The sequence below is a fragment of the Sander lucioperca genome, chromosome 18 (assembly GCF_008315115.2).
Source record: "Sander lucioperca isolate FBNREF2018 chromosome 18, SLUC_FBN_1.2, whole genome shotgun sequence".
Classification (NCBI taxonomy): domain Eukaryota; kingdom Metazoa; phylum Chordata; class Actinopteri; order Perciformes; family Percidae; genus Sander; species Sander lucioperca.
In genome coordinates this window covers 17,601,710-17,619,419 of record NC_050190.1, presented here as the reverse complement: position 1 = coordinate 17,619,419, position 17,710 = coordinate 17,601,710, and the positions used below count along the sequence as shown (strand labels likewise).

The following is a 17,710-nucleotide window of genomic DNA, read 5'->3' as shown; positions in this document are numbered from 1 at the left end:
AACACTCCAGAAATATACTTCAGCATATGATATATAGCTAAAATTAGCATACTGAATGCATGTTGCACAATACATGCACACAGTGGAAGTTCTATCTATTTTTTTATTTCCGCTGTCATCATAGAACATGAGGTAACATTAAATCCAAAATGTTCCCACACACCAGACTATATACGACGCTGGCGCATCCTCCAACTCCGGGCAGCCTTCCTTATCTCTCCCACTTGACATTTCTGCATATGACGTGACCTGCAGCACTCCACACTCCACCTGAGGAGCGGTCGGCTCGGTGCCTCTCAAAATCTGACGAAAATCTTTTAAACTGACCTTTGTCGATCAAAAAAGCAGACAGATTCAGCAACTGTATGGCCTATTTCTCGCTTAAAATGTTTTCAGAAACACTTTTCGGTGAACTATTTTCGTAAAATACGAGATCATATTCAGAACGAGACGCCATTAGAGTCTGTTTTGAAATTCGGGAGCAGCAAGAACCACGTGACGCGTTCGTCCAATCAGCTGCCATGTATTGCACTTCACATGAAGGTCTGGTGTGCTGGAGTTCTTTTTATACACACCCAGGAATGTGTTAATTACAGTATTTGTCACAGGTGAAACTCTAATCTGTGATTGGTTGAATCATATAAAGACACGACAAGACTTTTGTCCAAGCCAAATCTGATCTTTCTGTCCTAATTCAATGATAAAACTCAATGAATGATACAAACCTTTATTTTGGTATAATAAGCATAATCCAGAAGCCTTTGCCTTTCATATAAACCATTTCTGATTCCAATTGATCAACTACAAGTCAAGTTATTATTTGTTGTTCCTACAACTTAGATAAGCGACAAGACTTTTGTCAGGCACTGTAGATATAGAACTATATAGAAGATATTGTTCTATATCTATGTTCGTCACGCTCATCCCCCTCGTCGTTTCCAGTAAGTGTTTTAACATAGGTGTCGAAAGTGGGCACTACAGCAGTAAGTGGTTAGTGCACATTAACAGTGTACTGACGAACCATGCGACACACACACGCTCCGAACCGAGACAAGCGAACCGAGCGGTTCGGATGTTTTTTCATGAACCGTACCACCCCTAGTATTCAAAATATAAAAATATAATTGAATATAATCGAATAGAAAATCGAAAACATAATCAGGCATTCTTTATTGCTTTTTAAATATGTATTCACCTGTATATCAGGTATCAGGTTTTCACTTTAATGTTATCTCTACTAAGTCAACACACATGTAGGCATGATTTAGTCCGCCTTTCTCTTGTTTTTTGTTGTTTGTGGAAGTAACCTCTTTAAATGCACCTGTTTAGATCAATGACGAATAACTGCATTTTAATTCATTTATAAACCCCTAGACTCTAATAGCTCATATGTGTTCAAGCAAGATGCCTGCTCGTGTTTTTATTTTCTGCCATTCAAATCTTTTTCCACATATCTGTGTTTTCTGTGTTCAATTTTTCAAAACATTTTAACAAATTTGCTTTTTAAAAGTGATGGGGACAAAAACGACCATTTTAAAAGTGAGGCGACATGTCCCTAGCGTCCCCAGTGTAAATGACACCTATGGCTGCAATCTCGGAACCCATCGGCTATCGTCTGATGACTAATGAGCTTTTTATCTGCATTTATATACACAGATAACGGTTTGAGACATTCTCTCAACTCCAAATCCATTCTCGTGTCCTCAAGTTGCTAATTAGACTGTAAACAATGACCGGCACACGGAAGAAAAAGTCTTGGACTGGATATCCGTATATCCACTGGCCACACCAGAACCCCATAAATATTAGCCGTTGCCCCCAGAGGCTAAATCGGACCAGTCGTCGGACCGATAGCCGATGGGTTCCGAGACTGATCCATGATGGCTTAGTGGGAGAGAAAACCACAGCCATCAAAGCTTGGAGGAAAATATCAAACCTATAGTTCTTTTAACCAAAGTGCAGCCAGTGATGAAGTTCTTGCTCAACTTCCTCTCCGGGCTACGGATTGGATTAGTGTGCTGTTTATTACAAGCAAACTGATTACAATAATCTGATGATCCATAAAAAGTTGATAGAAACTACAAACAATGTCTACATTCCAAGCTCCATATATATGTTCTTTAAGTGCCCTCCTTTTATTTTACAGAAAGAAATAATCCGCTTCCAACGCTGAATTTTCTATATAATCCTTCAAACCTTCAAGGCTATTTGACTCACACACAAAAAAAAACAAGACATTCATAGCTAAAATATTGTTATATAAATAAACCAAGTACATTTGTAATTATTGCTGTCGGGCACACATGACTCAAATCCCTGTCTCGCTCTCTCTAACAAGGAACACTGACTACATCATCTTACTGCTCCAGAAAACAAGTCAGAGATAACACAAATGTCTTGAATCCAGTGTGAACTGCTTCTTTGAAATTCATTAAATGAAAAATTACAGTATTGCTGTCTAATCATTATCTCCACATATTTTCTCAAAACCCCCCCCCCCCCCCCACCCCTCTTAATTTAAGAAGAAATATAGCAAATGTCCTTACAAACGTGACCCCATTACTGTAACGCAAAATTCAGGAGGTCAATCTTCTAAGCCAGTGGAAGAAGAAGAAAGCATGTTAACGTAATGTTTGTGATTTTAGATGTCCCTCTAGTCTTGCTTTTGTTCTTGTAAATAACTTGAGTCTTTGATTAAACTGGTCTCAACTAGTGGACATGGGGTTGAAAGTTAAGTTAAATGATTCCTCGATTAATCAATTAGTCACTCATCAGAATTAAAGATTATTTTTTTTATCATTTCATTCTTTTTTTAAGCAGAACATCCAAGCTAAACATTCCCTAGTTTCAGCTTCTTAAATGTGAGGATGTCACAGTCACAGCATGATAGTTAACTCAATATCTTGGAGTCTTAGTCAAACTAAACAACAATATCAATTCTTCCTAATGGACATTTTCACTATTTAGACATTTATGCACAAAAAATAATTGAGAAAATAATCTGAGTCTGAGTAGAGCATGTTTTGTTTTGAAGGGTCCCAATTAAAAAAAGTTTGGGAACCCCTGTCCTAAATAGTTTAAAGATTAATTTGACTGAATGTTCATTTACAGTAGATAAACTAAACAGTATATTATGAATAATTTGCAGGCATCTTGCACAAAGCTAGTGGAGAATAATCTAAATTTGGCTCTGAATTTACCATGTAAGAGGACAACAACTAATCAGTAGTGTGTTACAGACTGCGTGTTCTCACTCTTGTTGGAGAGCCACTTGACAAGAATCCCTGATTAGCTCATGTCCTTTAAGTCTCAAAATGAAGAATCACTGTGGCTGTGAGACAGAAATGAAATTCGGCTATGGTTTTCCAGTTTTAATCAGAAGATGCACGTCTGCTTTAACAGAAAATTTGGTAGTATTACAAAAGCGAAATCATCTCCAGGAATTTCTGTGCATGCGACTAAAATGCCCGGAAAATCTTTGTACAATATGTGAAATCAATGAACAGCTGATCTGGTACCATATCTCTGAGCGCAGACTGAGGATGACAGGAACCATCTAGTGGTTATGAGACATGCAGCTTTTGCAGCATTTGCGTAATGACAACCTTGTTCAGTGCGTTGCTTCTATACTAATGGAGTCAGAAGCGTGTCGTGCGCTATTTATCCCTCAGCTACACATTCAAACATTGCTCTAAGTAGATTGTGCCAGACGCTCTGCCTTGAAACCCACTGTCCTTTATAACACAAAGCTGGTTCAGACATGATTCACCAATTGAGGACCCTAGCGAAGATTGGACTGTTTTTGTCTTTGAAAAAAATGTCAGACATAAACACGGCTGATTTCTGTCTGAGGATGACGAACACAAACGTGTCAGACTTGCATCTCTGTACGTGTCAAAACGAAACTACAATGTTGCAATCTGCTACAGTTCTGCAGGATATCAAGACCTCTACCTTTTTAAAAGGATCAGGTGTATCTTGTGAAAAAAATCCACAACATTTACATTAACAATTCTTGTCACTATTTTCATTGACTAATTTATTATTTCATTTTGTTCTAGTTTTTGGCCGTTAATGCTTATTTCCTTTCTTCCAACAAATATCACTACATCTTAGGACACACACTTATTCATGCTCTTGATAAAGTTAGACGATAAGATTGATACTACTCTCATGTCAAGTCCGGTAAATATAAAGCTACAGCCAGCAGCCAGTTATCTTAGCTTAGCATAAAGACTGGAAACAGCTAGCCTGGCTCAATCTGACACGAAAAAACATCTGCCAACCAGCACCTCTTAAGCTTACAATTTAAGTTATATCTTGTTTGTTTATACATACAAAAACTGAAGCGTAAAATTTACAAGTTGCCAAAGTCACTGCCAAAAAATAGTCCAGCACATAACCCCCCTGTAAAAACACAACTTGTTTTTTACGAAGTAAACAAACAAGATATACAGTTTTAATTAGTGAGCTTTAGTGGTGCGGGTAGAGGGATTTTATTAACTTTGGACAGAGCCAGGCTAACTGTCTATGCTAAGCTAAGCTAACCAGCTGCTGGCTGTAGCTTCGTATTTAGTGTACAGACATGAGAGTCTTATCTAACGCTCGGCGATCAAGTGAATAATCGTATTTCCCAAAATGTGTAACTATTACTTTAAATCGCATACTTAATCGGACATAATAGTATACATTTATCTTCTCAGGCTCTCATTCACTGTAGCACTATTCCACCTGAACACATGAATCCGATATAACAACAATGAATGCAGTATATTATATGATGTCAAGGATGTTACACAACCTAAATGATTGATTCACATTCAGGGTGCAAATGAAGTGCATATGTCAAATAAAAGACTGATCCAAATAGGTTAATGCCCGTGTTCTCCTGGGACTCTGTCTATGCTGAAATAAAAGAAAAAGCCTGCCTTCCATCCACCACGGTAAACGCCCTGTGATGGTGAGTCGGGCAGATGGGAAACAGAGATGCAGAAAAGAATAAAAAAAATGTGTGAGGCTGGGGCTGTGCAGATTATGCAGACAGTTGACTGTTTCACAACCCTCCCACGGAGAGTGTGCTTAACGGGAGCTTCGCTTTGATCATCTCTCTGGCTTAACTGACAGTGTGAATCAGTGTGTACATTACGTGTGTGTGTGGTGCATTTGTTGGTTCGGAGGTGCAGAAGCACCTGTGCAATTGTCTCAAGCTTACTGCAGTGATAAGGGGGGCATATCTGTATTACTCTATTAAACAAGTGCATCTTCTCATTGTTAAGGCATCCTTTGTGGATGTTTTTTGGAAAAAAATAAAGAAAAAATCATGGTGACAATGAATGCAATAACCATAAAACTGTTTCATCTCTATATATGAATAATACATGGAGAAAAACTAGTTTACTGATTCAATTCACAGACAGATAACCTACCGTCGTCAGCCGAGGCGTCACTGCTGTAGCCGTTATACTCGGCAGTCAGAGGGCTGTACTTCTGCCGGCTCTCCCAGCTGAAACCTCCTGCGTGTTTGGTATTAGCGGCTGCCTTGGCTCCTCCCCGGAGGCCTTGGGAGCGGCTGACCGCTTCCTGATACTGACCCATCAGTTCATCCTCGCTGTCCGATGACGAGCCCTGCAAGTCGCCGTCAGAGTAGGTCTTGTCTGTTTGGGGTAGAGAAAGATGGCCTGCTTACTGTGGGACAGGCCGACATGCAAAAGATCAGGTAGACTGGCAGCCTCTACTGGCCCCAATCCTGTACTTCACAGGACATCTGATCAACTGCTTTGTAAAAGACAACAGACAAAATACCTCGGGTAAAATTCCATTGTCAGAATAGCTCGCTAGAAATTAATTTCATCGGACTTTGTTTATGGATGTGTCATCAAAATTAAACTTGACAGTTAGCATGTGCTTGAAAAGAAGAAGGATGAGAGACCTCTCTAATATATAGTTTAAACATCAGGGATTGTAAAAAATGTAATCCGTGTGTAATGATCATTTAGGGGTCCATTATCTGGTCTATTATTTTTGTCTATATTTTATTTTATCTTTTCTTATTTGCTTCTGTTTTGTTGTGGCTCACGTGGTCACTTCATTTTCTATGGTTTCTTTCCTTCATGTTGTTTTATGCCCTTGTTAAGGTCTTTGTGACTTATGTCTATAAAAAAGCGTTTTACAAATAATAATAATAATAATAAAATTATAAATCATAAAATTATATAATTTTAACCTTTTAAATACCAGTTTGTTAACATAATGCCACACAAAACTTAAACCATTTTCTGTATACTAAATGCTAGGAGTAATTTCTTTAACAGTCTGGGATAAGTCAATGATTAGCAACAACATGGATTTTGATGCATTGCATCAAACACTGCAGTGCTCCATAATACAACAGCAATAACACTAATGGAAACCAGGAAAATAGCGTATTTTTGCCCCACAGGGCAAACATGAGAAAATGGCTCAATCTGTTGGAAAATAGCAAAACTACAAATTTGAAATCAGGGCTCCATATTCAAAGCCTGATATTAAACAATGCATGATTTTATCCTTTCATGGCCAGGGAATCAAAAAGTTTGGTTTTGAATTTGTTTCAATAGGGACATTTTTGTCCTAAAGGTCTGAGTGTCTGTATTTTGGCTACACAGTTTATTATAGACGTATTATAGGAGCTGAGGTTGAACTCAAAAAATCAAAGATAAATAAAAACACACACCCTTGCCAAAATGTATGCCATATGCATTAACACAGCCAAAAAATGATAGAAAAGTTAAAAAGCCATCTCCCAAGTCCCTAGTGATGCATAAAGAACCGTTTAAGTTTTTATTTTGGGCATTTTCGGCCTGTATTTTTTACAGGACAGCTGAAGACATGAAAGGGGAGAGAGAGGAGGAATGACATGCAGCAAAGGGCCGCAGGTCGGAGTCGAACCCGGGCCCACTGCGTCGAGGAGTAAACCCCTACATATCGGCGCCCGCTCTACCAACTGAGCTGTTTAGATGTTTTCTTAACCGCATTATATCAAATTCAATTACAATAGTGGTGGTCGTGACATATAGGTTTGGTAGAAAAAAAATGACATTTACTTATTGTTTTGCAGTATAAATGTATAAAATCCATTCATCCGTTCATTACACCGTAATGGTCGGTTGTAGCAGCTGTTGTTTATTGGATCATTCTGAACAGAGAGCTAAAGATCATTCAGTCACAGCTTTGTTGAGGTGCTGCAGTTAAAGAGACATCTGCACATTCACCCTGCAATGCTATTTTCTGTATTTTATTTTATTTCTCATGCGTTAAATGATCTAGATTATCCTTCCGGTGTTTTGTGTTGAATTCACTGAGAAAATGACATGTCATGATTAATTTTGTTCCATTGGTTCTGGGTTTCGTCACACACGATGTCATCCATTCTCAAAAGTGTCCACGTTTTTTTTTGTTTTTTTTTTATCCTTGTCAAGTGACTTTGAGATGCTAAATAAATATGGGCCCTGGAAATGTGCATGAAAAACAGGAGATAAAGAATAGATATTTGAACTGTGTATTGGAATTATAATGGAAAGTATCCTTTTCTCCACCCAAATCCTATAAAAACATGTTAGAATGACTTTGATATGTTCTATAAACAAAATCACTGGTTGATGTCACAATGTCTACAAGAATTAGATATGGCTGTGTTTTTATTCCAGGTATTACTAAGAAGGTGATTCATTGCTCTGTTAATACAATTTATGTATAAAGGAGGAAACAATATTTGTCATATATGGTTCAGGTTTTGAAAGCAAGCAGATACAGAATGCTGCTTTGGATGAATTTGGAACCCAACACTGATCATGCAAGACGGAATAATATGAAGGTTGTTTTTACAAAGCTAATGTTGCCATGAAGCTCTGTCCATGAGTCGACACTTTATGCAACAAAGTGCCTTGAAATGCAACCGAAATATATGTCTAGACATACTGTATAAGTAATATATTAATGTCGTCAATGAATTGTGGAAGGTTTGTTAGATTCTTTGTGAAACTTAAATATTCAGTGTCCCTGTGGTGGTGTTTGAGGCTATAGTTACATAAAGTGGTGGCCTTGATTTGGACATTTACTGAGAGGTTGTCTTAATGTTTGGCCCACATGGGGGGGAAATGAAGAATAGAAAGAGGAAAACAAGGAAGAAACCTGAAAAGCAGGTGATGTGCAATCATTACATTATTGAAGAAATTCAAGAATATTATTATAGAATAAAATATTATTATTTGCATGAATGTCAATAAAACAGTCATTGTTGATTTTACATCGACCAACCACTGAAACACCAGTTGTAGCTTCACATTTGTTCCAGCAAGGGGCAGCAGAGCTTTAAAATGACTTCCTGTGCAGCCTGAACAATCTCTCCAAACTATTGTATTTGCAAAGGGTGTTTAGTTTCAGAGCATAAAGCAAAAAGAATAAAATAATGGGCATTATTAAAAACATTGTCAGTCTACAAAGTACCAGTTTGGGCTCAGAAAACAGTAGAGAAATATTCGTTCACTACATTACATTATAATTTACCACAATCTATGAAAAGTAAACATAATTGTCCCATGTTTTTTGTTAAAACAGTCATTGTGCAAAAAGATAAACAGGAAAAGACACCAAGAACAATCGCCTCACCGCTTTATATACTGCCTCCCTTTGTTTTTAACTGAATGTTTACCAAGTGGATTGTCAGTGTAGAGCCAACTCCCTGTGCAGGCTCCCTGGGGCCACCAACCTTTTAAACTTCTGAAGCCCTGTGGACGGATGACAAGTAAACAGGCCTACATCTGTCAGCAACAGTAATCCCCTTATAGGTTGAGAAAGGCCATGGCCAGTGGAACATGTCCCCATGCAGAGGTCAGGCCACATGCTGCAGTCGGTGGCATGGTTCCATACTTTTGCAGTGGCTGGACAACACAAATGACTTGAGTCTAACTTTTCTAGGGTCTAGCTGGAGCTCAGGTTGGATATCTGAACAATGAAGGGAGAATCATGTGGAAGCTCTTAAGAAGGACCATGGTACAGTTAATAATCTGTGCCTTAAACTGCAAGTTTAGGATATGTTTTAATATATATAATAATAATAATAATAAATAATACATTTATTTGGTGTATTACACAAAATAAAGCTGTTTTTGCATTTGGTTAATGGTGATATTACTTACTATTACTGGACAATTTTTTGTGTGGAAATTTCTAGTGGCCTAGACTCAACCAAAACCGTGTAAACTGAGGTATATAGTCCAAATGGCAACTACCATGGACACATAGTTCACAAGTAAGTCCTGTAGCATTGGTTAAAACCAGTCCAAACTGTACTATAGTTACAAAAATGTCAATTACATGGGGCATTAGGTGTACTATTAAAAACATCTAAGGTTTATGTGACATGTAAAAACAATTATGGTGAAATGTGCATTGAAACCTTTAGTACAAAAAGTGCACAAGAGCAGGCTTACCTTGCAACTCGGCTTTTTTCCTGAAGTCATCTAGGCACTGAAGGCTCCCTGGGTTCTCTAGAGCCAACTTGTTGTTCAGGTACCAGAACAGGAGGGTCACGAGGATGATGAAGAGTCCAATGGCTGTCAGAAACCCCAGCACCTCTGGAGAGACTGAGACATGGAAATTTGAGTTAAAGTTGCTGCTATTAAATGTGAGGACACAAACGTTGGTATAATGTTGGTATACAAATTAGATCATGGCCAATTGATTAAAGTTTACAAAGTAAGCTAACACAGCATGGCAGCAAGAATACATGGCGCTGAAAATATATTGGTGCAATCAAGACGGCTTATTTTGGCAAAAAAAAAAGCCAATACTGCAGGAGTCTCATCATCTCATCATGTTTAATAATGTGATTTAGTGTTAATTAATATTTAAATTAATGTGGTTGGTTCATGTTCAAAGAGAGCATAAAGCACTTTTACAGTATAATAAGTGTTTTTAATGTAACACTCAAATTCAGTAGCAGGTAGAGAGAGAGAGAGAGAGAGACACAAACGGTATGTTGCCATAGCAACAGATTCAGGTGCAGCGTCACTCCAGACTCCAGACACACAGGCAGGTCAGATCTCATTAAATGCAACAACGACTGTCACACATCAGTAGATACGGTTTGCTTTGGAAACAAACATCATCAGATATGCAGAATGAACCCTGTTGATGAAGACAATCAGCCAGCTGTATTACCTTCCACCTCATATTTCACCTTCCAACACCTTCTTGAAGATGTTATGTCATCAACAGGTGTGGTCACAGGGGGAGACTTCCCGCTTTAACTATTGGAGCGTATGTTTTTCAGTTGTTCTTCTCTCTGGTGGTAAATCAACCCTTGTGACATCAAAGCGATTAAATTGGCTTAACATTTTGTCATCAACCGCTGCAGACTATTTAATGTAACCCTTGCAAACTTAAAGTACTAAACCACAATAATTAAGTTGAACATGTTCACTTCATAGACCTCTACAAAAGATCAGGACAGGAGCAATCAACCTTCAATTCCAGAGTTTGACTGTCACCTGCTGCAGGGAGTTAAGAAAATTAATTTGACAAACATAATGGCAAAATAGGTGTTGCAGTCAGGGGCACACAGAGGATGAGTGGCTCACTGACTGTTCACAAGCTGGTGCACATTAAAAGTCAGAACTGCTCGGTTATTTAAGTGTCACTACTCTATATTCAGCTATACACAGACTGGACTTTGTCTTGTGCTGTCAGTAGAATGTATTGTCCAACAAGTAAGGACACATTTGACACAATTTTTATAGCTTAATAGATACGGCATTGTTTGTAATTTAGGGAGGGAATTGCACCCATGCTGTTCAGACATTACTAAAGGCTATGAGGCAATAACCAGCCAAGGTAGTAAAGAGCCCCCTATTAATGCCATTTCTGTTGAGTGTGACTCATTGAAAAGACTTATCCAGGGTGATTGTGTCTTTGCAAATGAATTTGGGCTGGGCAATATATCAATATTATATTGACATTGATATATTAGCCCAGATATTGTCTTAAATTTTAGATATCGTAGTATCGTGATATGACACAAGCGTTGTCTTTTCCTGGTTTTAAATTACAGTAAAGTGATGTAATGTTCTGCATTTACCAGACTGTTCTAGCTGTTCTATTATTTCCCTTTACCCACTTAGTCATTGTATCCACATTATTGAAGATTTTCTCAAATCTGATTTTATCTTAAATTTCATTGTAAATCTTTTGTGAAAACCCTACAATATTGCTGCAATCGACATTGAAGTGTTTGGTCAAAAATATCGTGATATTTGATTTTCTCCATATCATCCAGCTCGAACATGAATGATTGAATAAAATTCCCACATTGTGTGGTGTGCACTTCATGTGGTCAGCAAGGACAATAGGGATCAGAATAGAGGCAAACGCAATGTGTGGTGCATTTTGGGATGAAACGGTGAATGCTGTCTCTTGTTTCTCAGCGTTGCAGAGGTTTGTATTCACAGTGTAACATGCAGGCTGCACCAAGGATTTTATGTATGAACCGCACACTACCAAACACTGCATACAGACTTCATCACACAAAGTTTGTGATAGAAAAAGCAAACTTGTAAACCAATCTGTATTGTACTGATGATGGTGAGAGGGATTTGGATTGTGGAATGCAGTGGAAAGGAAAAAGGATGTACAATCTAACTGATGCTGACTCCACTCCAGGCCCACTTACACTTGACACAACATAGAATGAATGTTGAACTACTTAGGATTTTAAGCATTTAGGATTTAAAATAGTCAAGTCGAGTTTATTTATATAGCCCCGCCTCTACAAAATACTGCCTTTAAGGGGAACTCTATCGTATTAATATTGCACATCCATGAAGTGGGGTGACTTGTAAGATTAAGAAATAAGAAATATTAAAAAGCAATGGTCAAAATAAATAAACAGAGGCCAAGATATCCTGATTTAAAGTTACCAGTATGGACCAAGCTCCAAAAACACGATAAATGTAGTAACTGAACTTCATTTCCAAATGTAACTGGGATACTGCGCAAGCTTCAACACTTAAGTTAGTAGCTAGCTAGCTTCTAAGGGTTAAGGATGGGTTAGGTTACAAAACAGGGTTTGGGTTAGGCATCACAACAAAATATGGCATCATTTAGTTTGACTCTCCCTGCCTGATAAATGTCCACATCTTTCAAATTCCATGCCTACAGTTTGTGATGCATGGTTTAAATTATTTAGTCTCCATTAGAGTGCGGATCGGGCCGCATTTTTCTGTCCAAGCCCAGCCCGCGTCCGACAGAGCAGTAACTGAACCCGGCCCGAGCTCGACTGGCATTAAGATATTTATGTCCGAGCCCGACCTGAGCCTGACAGTTAAAATCTCGTTTTTTTCTCATACTAATGACACATGTAGCCTACGTTTGTTTGTGTGGAAAGCCCACTTTTATTAAGCAACTGTAGGAAGGCATTCGGAAATGTCAACAGATAAGCGCATCAGCGCACACGGGGCAACAAGCGCACATTAACAGAGGCGCGCACCTACATAATAAGCTTTTTTAAATTTAAAATGTTCAATGCCTTATCGCGCTGATGTGACCGAGCCCGACCCGAACCCGAACATCATTTCTAAATATCTGTCCGAAACCAGCCGGGCTCGGTTCGGGTATCCTCTAGTCTCCCAGACCAACCTGAGATAACCGTAATAACATCATAAGGGTTATTTTCTCAGACTTTAGAAAGCTCCCTCCAGAACCACAAAATACATTATACTGTGTGTGTAGTACTCCTCGTGATGAGTAAACTAAAGCATCATGGGTGGACTGATACAGTTTGATCCCCTAACTGTTAATCATTTACATAAATCAAGTGAATAATAAATAATGTGCCTATATAAAGTTCTAGATCCTCTACATTAGCAATAATCTAGTGCTAATGTCTTAGACATTCACTTTACAATAGCCCACTGACAGGGTCATAAAAGTAAGAAGTGAGAAGTGATAAAGGAGATATTATAAAAGCAAAGGGGAAGGGTACAAAAGTTTTTTAGTGCAATTAGAAATAACACACTACTCACATATTGACTGCTTAAATTACTGCTGAGATCATTTTCAATGATGAATTCAACTCTGCAACACGGAAATCACTATGTGTAGAGTCCATTTGGTTCAATTAAACCAAATGACTCATTCGGCAAGCTAGTGTACTTGGATGACATCTTATTTTCCAATCGATGATGGTGATGATGTTTTCTGTTATTCATAATGGCCATTACAAATAATGCCTGCAACAATTAACTGGACTCAGCCAACAGTGTCACACAGCGAACAACAGCCTGCACTTTTGCATTTGTTTCAGTCTGTAGTATTTTGCGCACACACACACACACACACACACACACACACACACACACACACACACACACACACACACACACACACACACACACACACACACACACACACACACACACACACACACTCTTGTCTTTCACACCTAAAGATCTAGAAAAGATAGCTGCTGTTCTCTTAAATGAGTCTGTATAATTGTTGGTAGCCCTCAATGTTTGGTAACAGGAGGCATTATCTCATGGGAATGCCTGTCTGCTCACACTGTACCAGCTTCTCACTGATGACTGAATTATTCACAGCACAGATGGAGTGGGATCCTGTTCTGTATAATTCCCCAACAGGCTCAAACAGGGACAAGAATATTCAATCATAGAAATCTACAGACAGTTTCTCTTTACTTTTGGCTTCCTGACTTAAGACTACAATTAATTTTATTTTATTTTTTCAGGCTTCATTCCTCAATTTTACTCCCATCACCGTACGCAAGTGCTGGTGTGTCGGTGATGCCTGGTTGAGGATGTCTAACATTATTTCTAATTATCCTGTTTCAATTTTATCAAACAGAAACTCACTACACTGTAATTCAAATGCAAAATAAGTCATTTAGAGCATTTAGATTATTACCTTACATCGGTCAAATTGCTTCTCATTTGGTATTCAAACCTGCAGCCACTAACTGGAACTAACAAAAAATTATATTGATAATAAGTAAAAAATCACATTTAAAAAAATGTGACTTATACATGATCTTGATTAAAGAAATGAGTCAAAGTAAGATGTTTGGGCCACTATACATTAACAAAGAAAAATAATAGGGACATTTACCATATATTTGTGAGTAAAGCACAACAGCGAAAAATGCCAGATGTTATTGTTAAGGACACAAATACTGAAGTCACACACATGGACACACTAATACAGGTACAACCTTTTTAACCAAATCTACTATATTCCATTAAAAATACTGAGAATAGCCCTTACATAATATGTGGGGGACTGAATGCTGACTCATAGGAAGATTAAACATTTACAGACTTTGTTACTAACTGATTTGCATAAGACGCTTAGTTTAAAGGTAGAAACTTGATATTAAAGCTTTAGTGCGTAACTTTTTGATAATAATGAACGTCCGTTACATTCAAGCCATTGCCAAATGAGTTGCTACAAAGCTAATTAAGACTATCAGCTCCACACAACTCTCTCTGTATTTCTCAGTATGACTATGTTCAGAAGATTGTGTCGTCCGGTGAAACTCGAGTGAAGATAATTACCTCTTCTGAAGAGTCCATCATGTTTTTTTAATCCTCCGTGTCCTCCTTGGCTACTAGCAACTGCGTAGAGGAGGGGTGCGTGCGCAATCACGGAAGGCTTGTATCATGTGGACGTGCCGACAGTGTTGTTGTCATTACTTAGAATTCCTCATGGGGGCGACAGAAACTACGCACTATAGCTTTAAGGATTAACTAGTGGGTAACAAAGTAGGTGAAAAAGACAATGCCTATTTCACTCAGTAGATGATATGAGATGTTAAATAAGGATAATAACTTTTATTTTGACATAGCTATATGACAGGACTATTTATAGGGCAATTACAAGACTGTCCAATCACCAGCCACAGTCCAAGGAAACAATGACCCTTCCTTGTGTTTAACAAATGGGAGGTATATGGGTCATAGAAAGGTTTCTGCACTGCACACCATTAAAATTACATCTTGACGTGACCAAACAGAAGGAGCAGGTGGTCTTATTATCCCTTGAACTGGGTAACCTTGTCTGGAACTGACATACTGACTACAAATACTGTACATCCTAAATTAGAGCCAATAAAGAGCATGCTTATAATTTCACCATCATAATCCAGACAATGTCCTTCTCAACTGTCCTTCTACAATGGGAATTCTGAAAGTGGTAAGACACAAGACACGCTACATTTCCCACAATGCCTGGGAGCACTGAGAGATCCCCTAGGAGGAGCAAGAGGATGTTGCCGGGGGAAAGGACATCTGGGCTACTCAGCTGACCCTGTTGCCATGGCAACCTGACTCAAGTACTGTATGCGGCTAACAAAATTGATGGACAGTTGAGGCTAAGTTTCTCAAATAGTCAGTAATGTCTAGGTTTAGATAGTATAGGTGGTGTTTAAAATCATTTGCACAAATTATACTGTACAAAAATAAGGAACACCTACTGCACATAAGTGGAAAAGTAATCTAAATGTGTTCTAGTCTAAGTTGTGCTAGTTGCTTTATTGTCACTTTTGATCCTTGGTATTTTTGGTATTATTGTTGCAAGTCTTTATTGCCGTTGTTGCATTCTGTCCGCATGGAAACAGTTGCCATGAAGAATGTCAAAAAGCACAAAACCATCTCAAAACCACGAAGACACCCACACACTCCACAGGCAGTCTATGAGCACTCTCACCAGCACTCTGATACACACTCCCACACATGTTCATACAATGCCCCAAAGAGAGAGAGAGAGAGAGAGAGAGAGAGACACACGCACACACACACGCACGCACACACACGCACACACACACACACACACACACACACACACACACACACACACACACACCCCCTCTCTGGAATCTTCAACAATCACAAAATAAATGGGATATCCCAAATTATTCAACATGCACACACTTACACAACCAGCCCATTCAGCTGGCTCATATATTGTGATAAGCACTCTCTGAAGAGTCATCTCCATCCACAACATGAATACTGCCATGGCAAAGAGAGGCACTGAGTGTTCTGACTCAACACGAATAATTATGATTATTCTAACCGGCTTGATTTGTTAAAAGATTGTTATTTCAGTTACAGCACCATCGTGACCTTCAATACATACAGTTACATAAAAAATAAATCATGTCTACTCACTTTTGTGACATGTCAAGAATTACATCATGTACTTACCATATATGCAAACTATATGAATAACTTTGGAATTGCCTATTAAGTAAAGTGTGGTTTATCCATTTAGGTCTTCTTTACTGAATGAATTCATATAAATCCACAATAATGCAACAGTAACATTTAGTTTATACAGGGTATTAATAAATACTTACTGGGCAAAAAGATGAGACAGAGTACGAATCTACTTAACAATTACGGGGTACAGTAATAGTTACTAAGTAACAAGACAAGAAAAATGGCTAAATGGGTTGACAGTGCCGATATTGCAATACAATTATTAGGGCTGGACCCGAATATTCGAATATTCATTCGGTGGGTTGGTATTCGATTTGAAAATTTGACATTCGAATATTCGGGTTTTTTTTGTTTGTTTTTTGCACAACCTGGCATCCCCCTCCAAACGGTTCTCATTCGCGCTTGAATATGTTCGAAATATAATACTCTCTTTTACAATTTTCTTATATAGCCTAGCCATTTTAATAGGATGGACAACCCAACCTCGTTATACTTAATAAATATATTTGCCTCTTCTTGGACTACTAAAGTGTTCCTGCAACGGGAGTATTCTCTGGCTAGAGCGCAGAACAGCGCAGTTTGCATGGACAGAAGTGCATGCCTGAGCTTGTATTTTGGGTTAAGCTGCGTTGCTTTGACATTGTGGAAAATAAAATAATAGAAAGAAAATGTATTATCCTTTTTAACCGTTATTATCAATCTAAATTAATCTACTGCGAAATATAGGAGACTTTGAGATTTTACTGGGACGTCACTTCACATGCCCCAGTTAAAACGCCCATGAGTTGAACGTCATTACCGTCACGATTCAGCGAAAAGAAGACAAAAATGCCGAAGACTTCATCTGTGTGGGAGAACTTTAAATTAAGTGAGGACAAGACAAAGGCAGAGTGTCAAATATGCAATTTGAAACTGGCCTACCACAACAGCACATCAAGCTTGAGAAATCACCTGACTTCTGTAAGTAGAACGAGCTGCTTTTATCCGCCATTTACACGTGATAAAAATGTGCACTTAATTTTCATGGAAAATAACGTGACTTGCGAATAGGTTACGGCAGTTAATGACGAACAGTAAAAACGTAGTCTACTGTAGCCCAGCCTAATAATAATTTGTAAAAAAGTTAACAGATCTGTGTGTGTGTGTGTTTTATATCATTAGTGAAGTCTCCGTTCTCGGGGCATATAAGCCCTGCTCGCGTGAGGCGTTCCGCTTCCTGCTCGCGCTGTTCTGTAGTTTATTAAAAGTTTATTAATTCTGAACGCGTCTGGCCCGTCTATCTATATTGCACCAAATATGATACTCCACTCCCTTGTGAAGTCGTTTGGATGAAAGGTTCTCAAAATACTCAAAATGCAAACAAACAGACTTAGAGATCCCTGCCTATATTAGAGATAATAATATGTTCAGCCCCCTCTCTCCGAAGCTTCGAATATTCGATG

The 17,710-nt window shown here is 38.4% G+C and overlaps 1 protein-coding gene across 4 annotated transcripts in view; it reads right to left on the bottom strand.

Annotated features, from left to right (window-relative positions):
* The window catches only part of syt14a (synaptotagmin XIVa), a 47,711-nt gene that overhangs the window by 15,335 nt on the left and 14,666 nt on the right, over window positions 1–17,710 (bottom strand). For all 4 annotated transcript variants that reach the window (XR_004895757.1, XR_004895756.1, XR_004895755.1 and 1 more), the window contains 2 exons: window positions 9,471–9,623; window positions 5,427–5,654 (listed from right to left, as the gene is read on the bottom strand). Coding sequence is in view for 1 of the 4 variants with exons in the window: in XM_031288647.2 (XP_031144507.1) it covers window positions 5,427–5,654; window positions 9,471–9,623 (381 nt within the window). In the remaining 3 variants the exon portion in view is untranslated. The remainder of the gene's footprint in view (window positions 1–5,426; window positions 5,655–9,470; window positions 9,624–17,710) is intronic.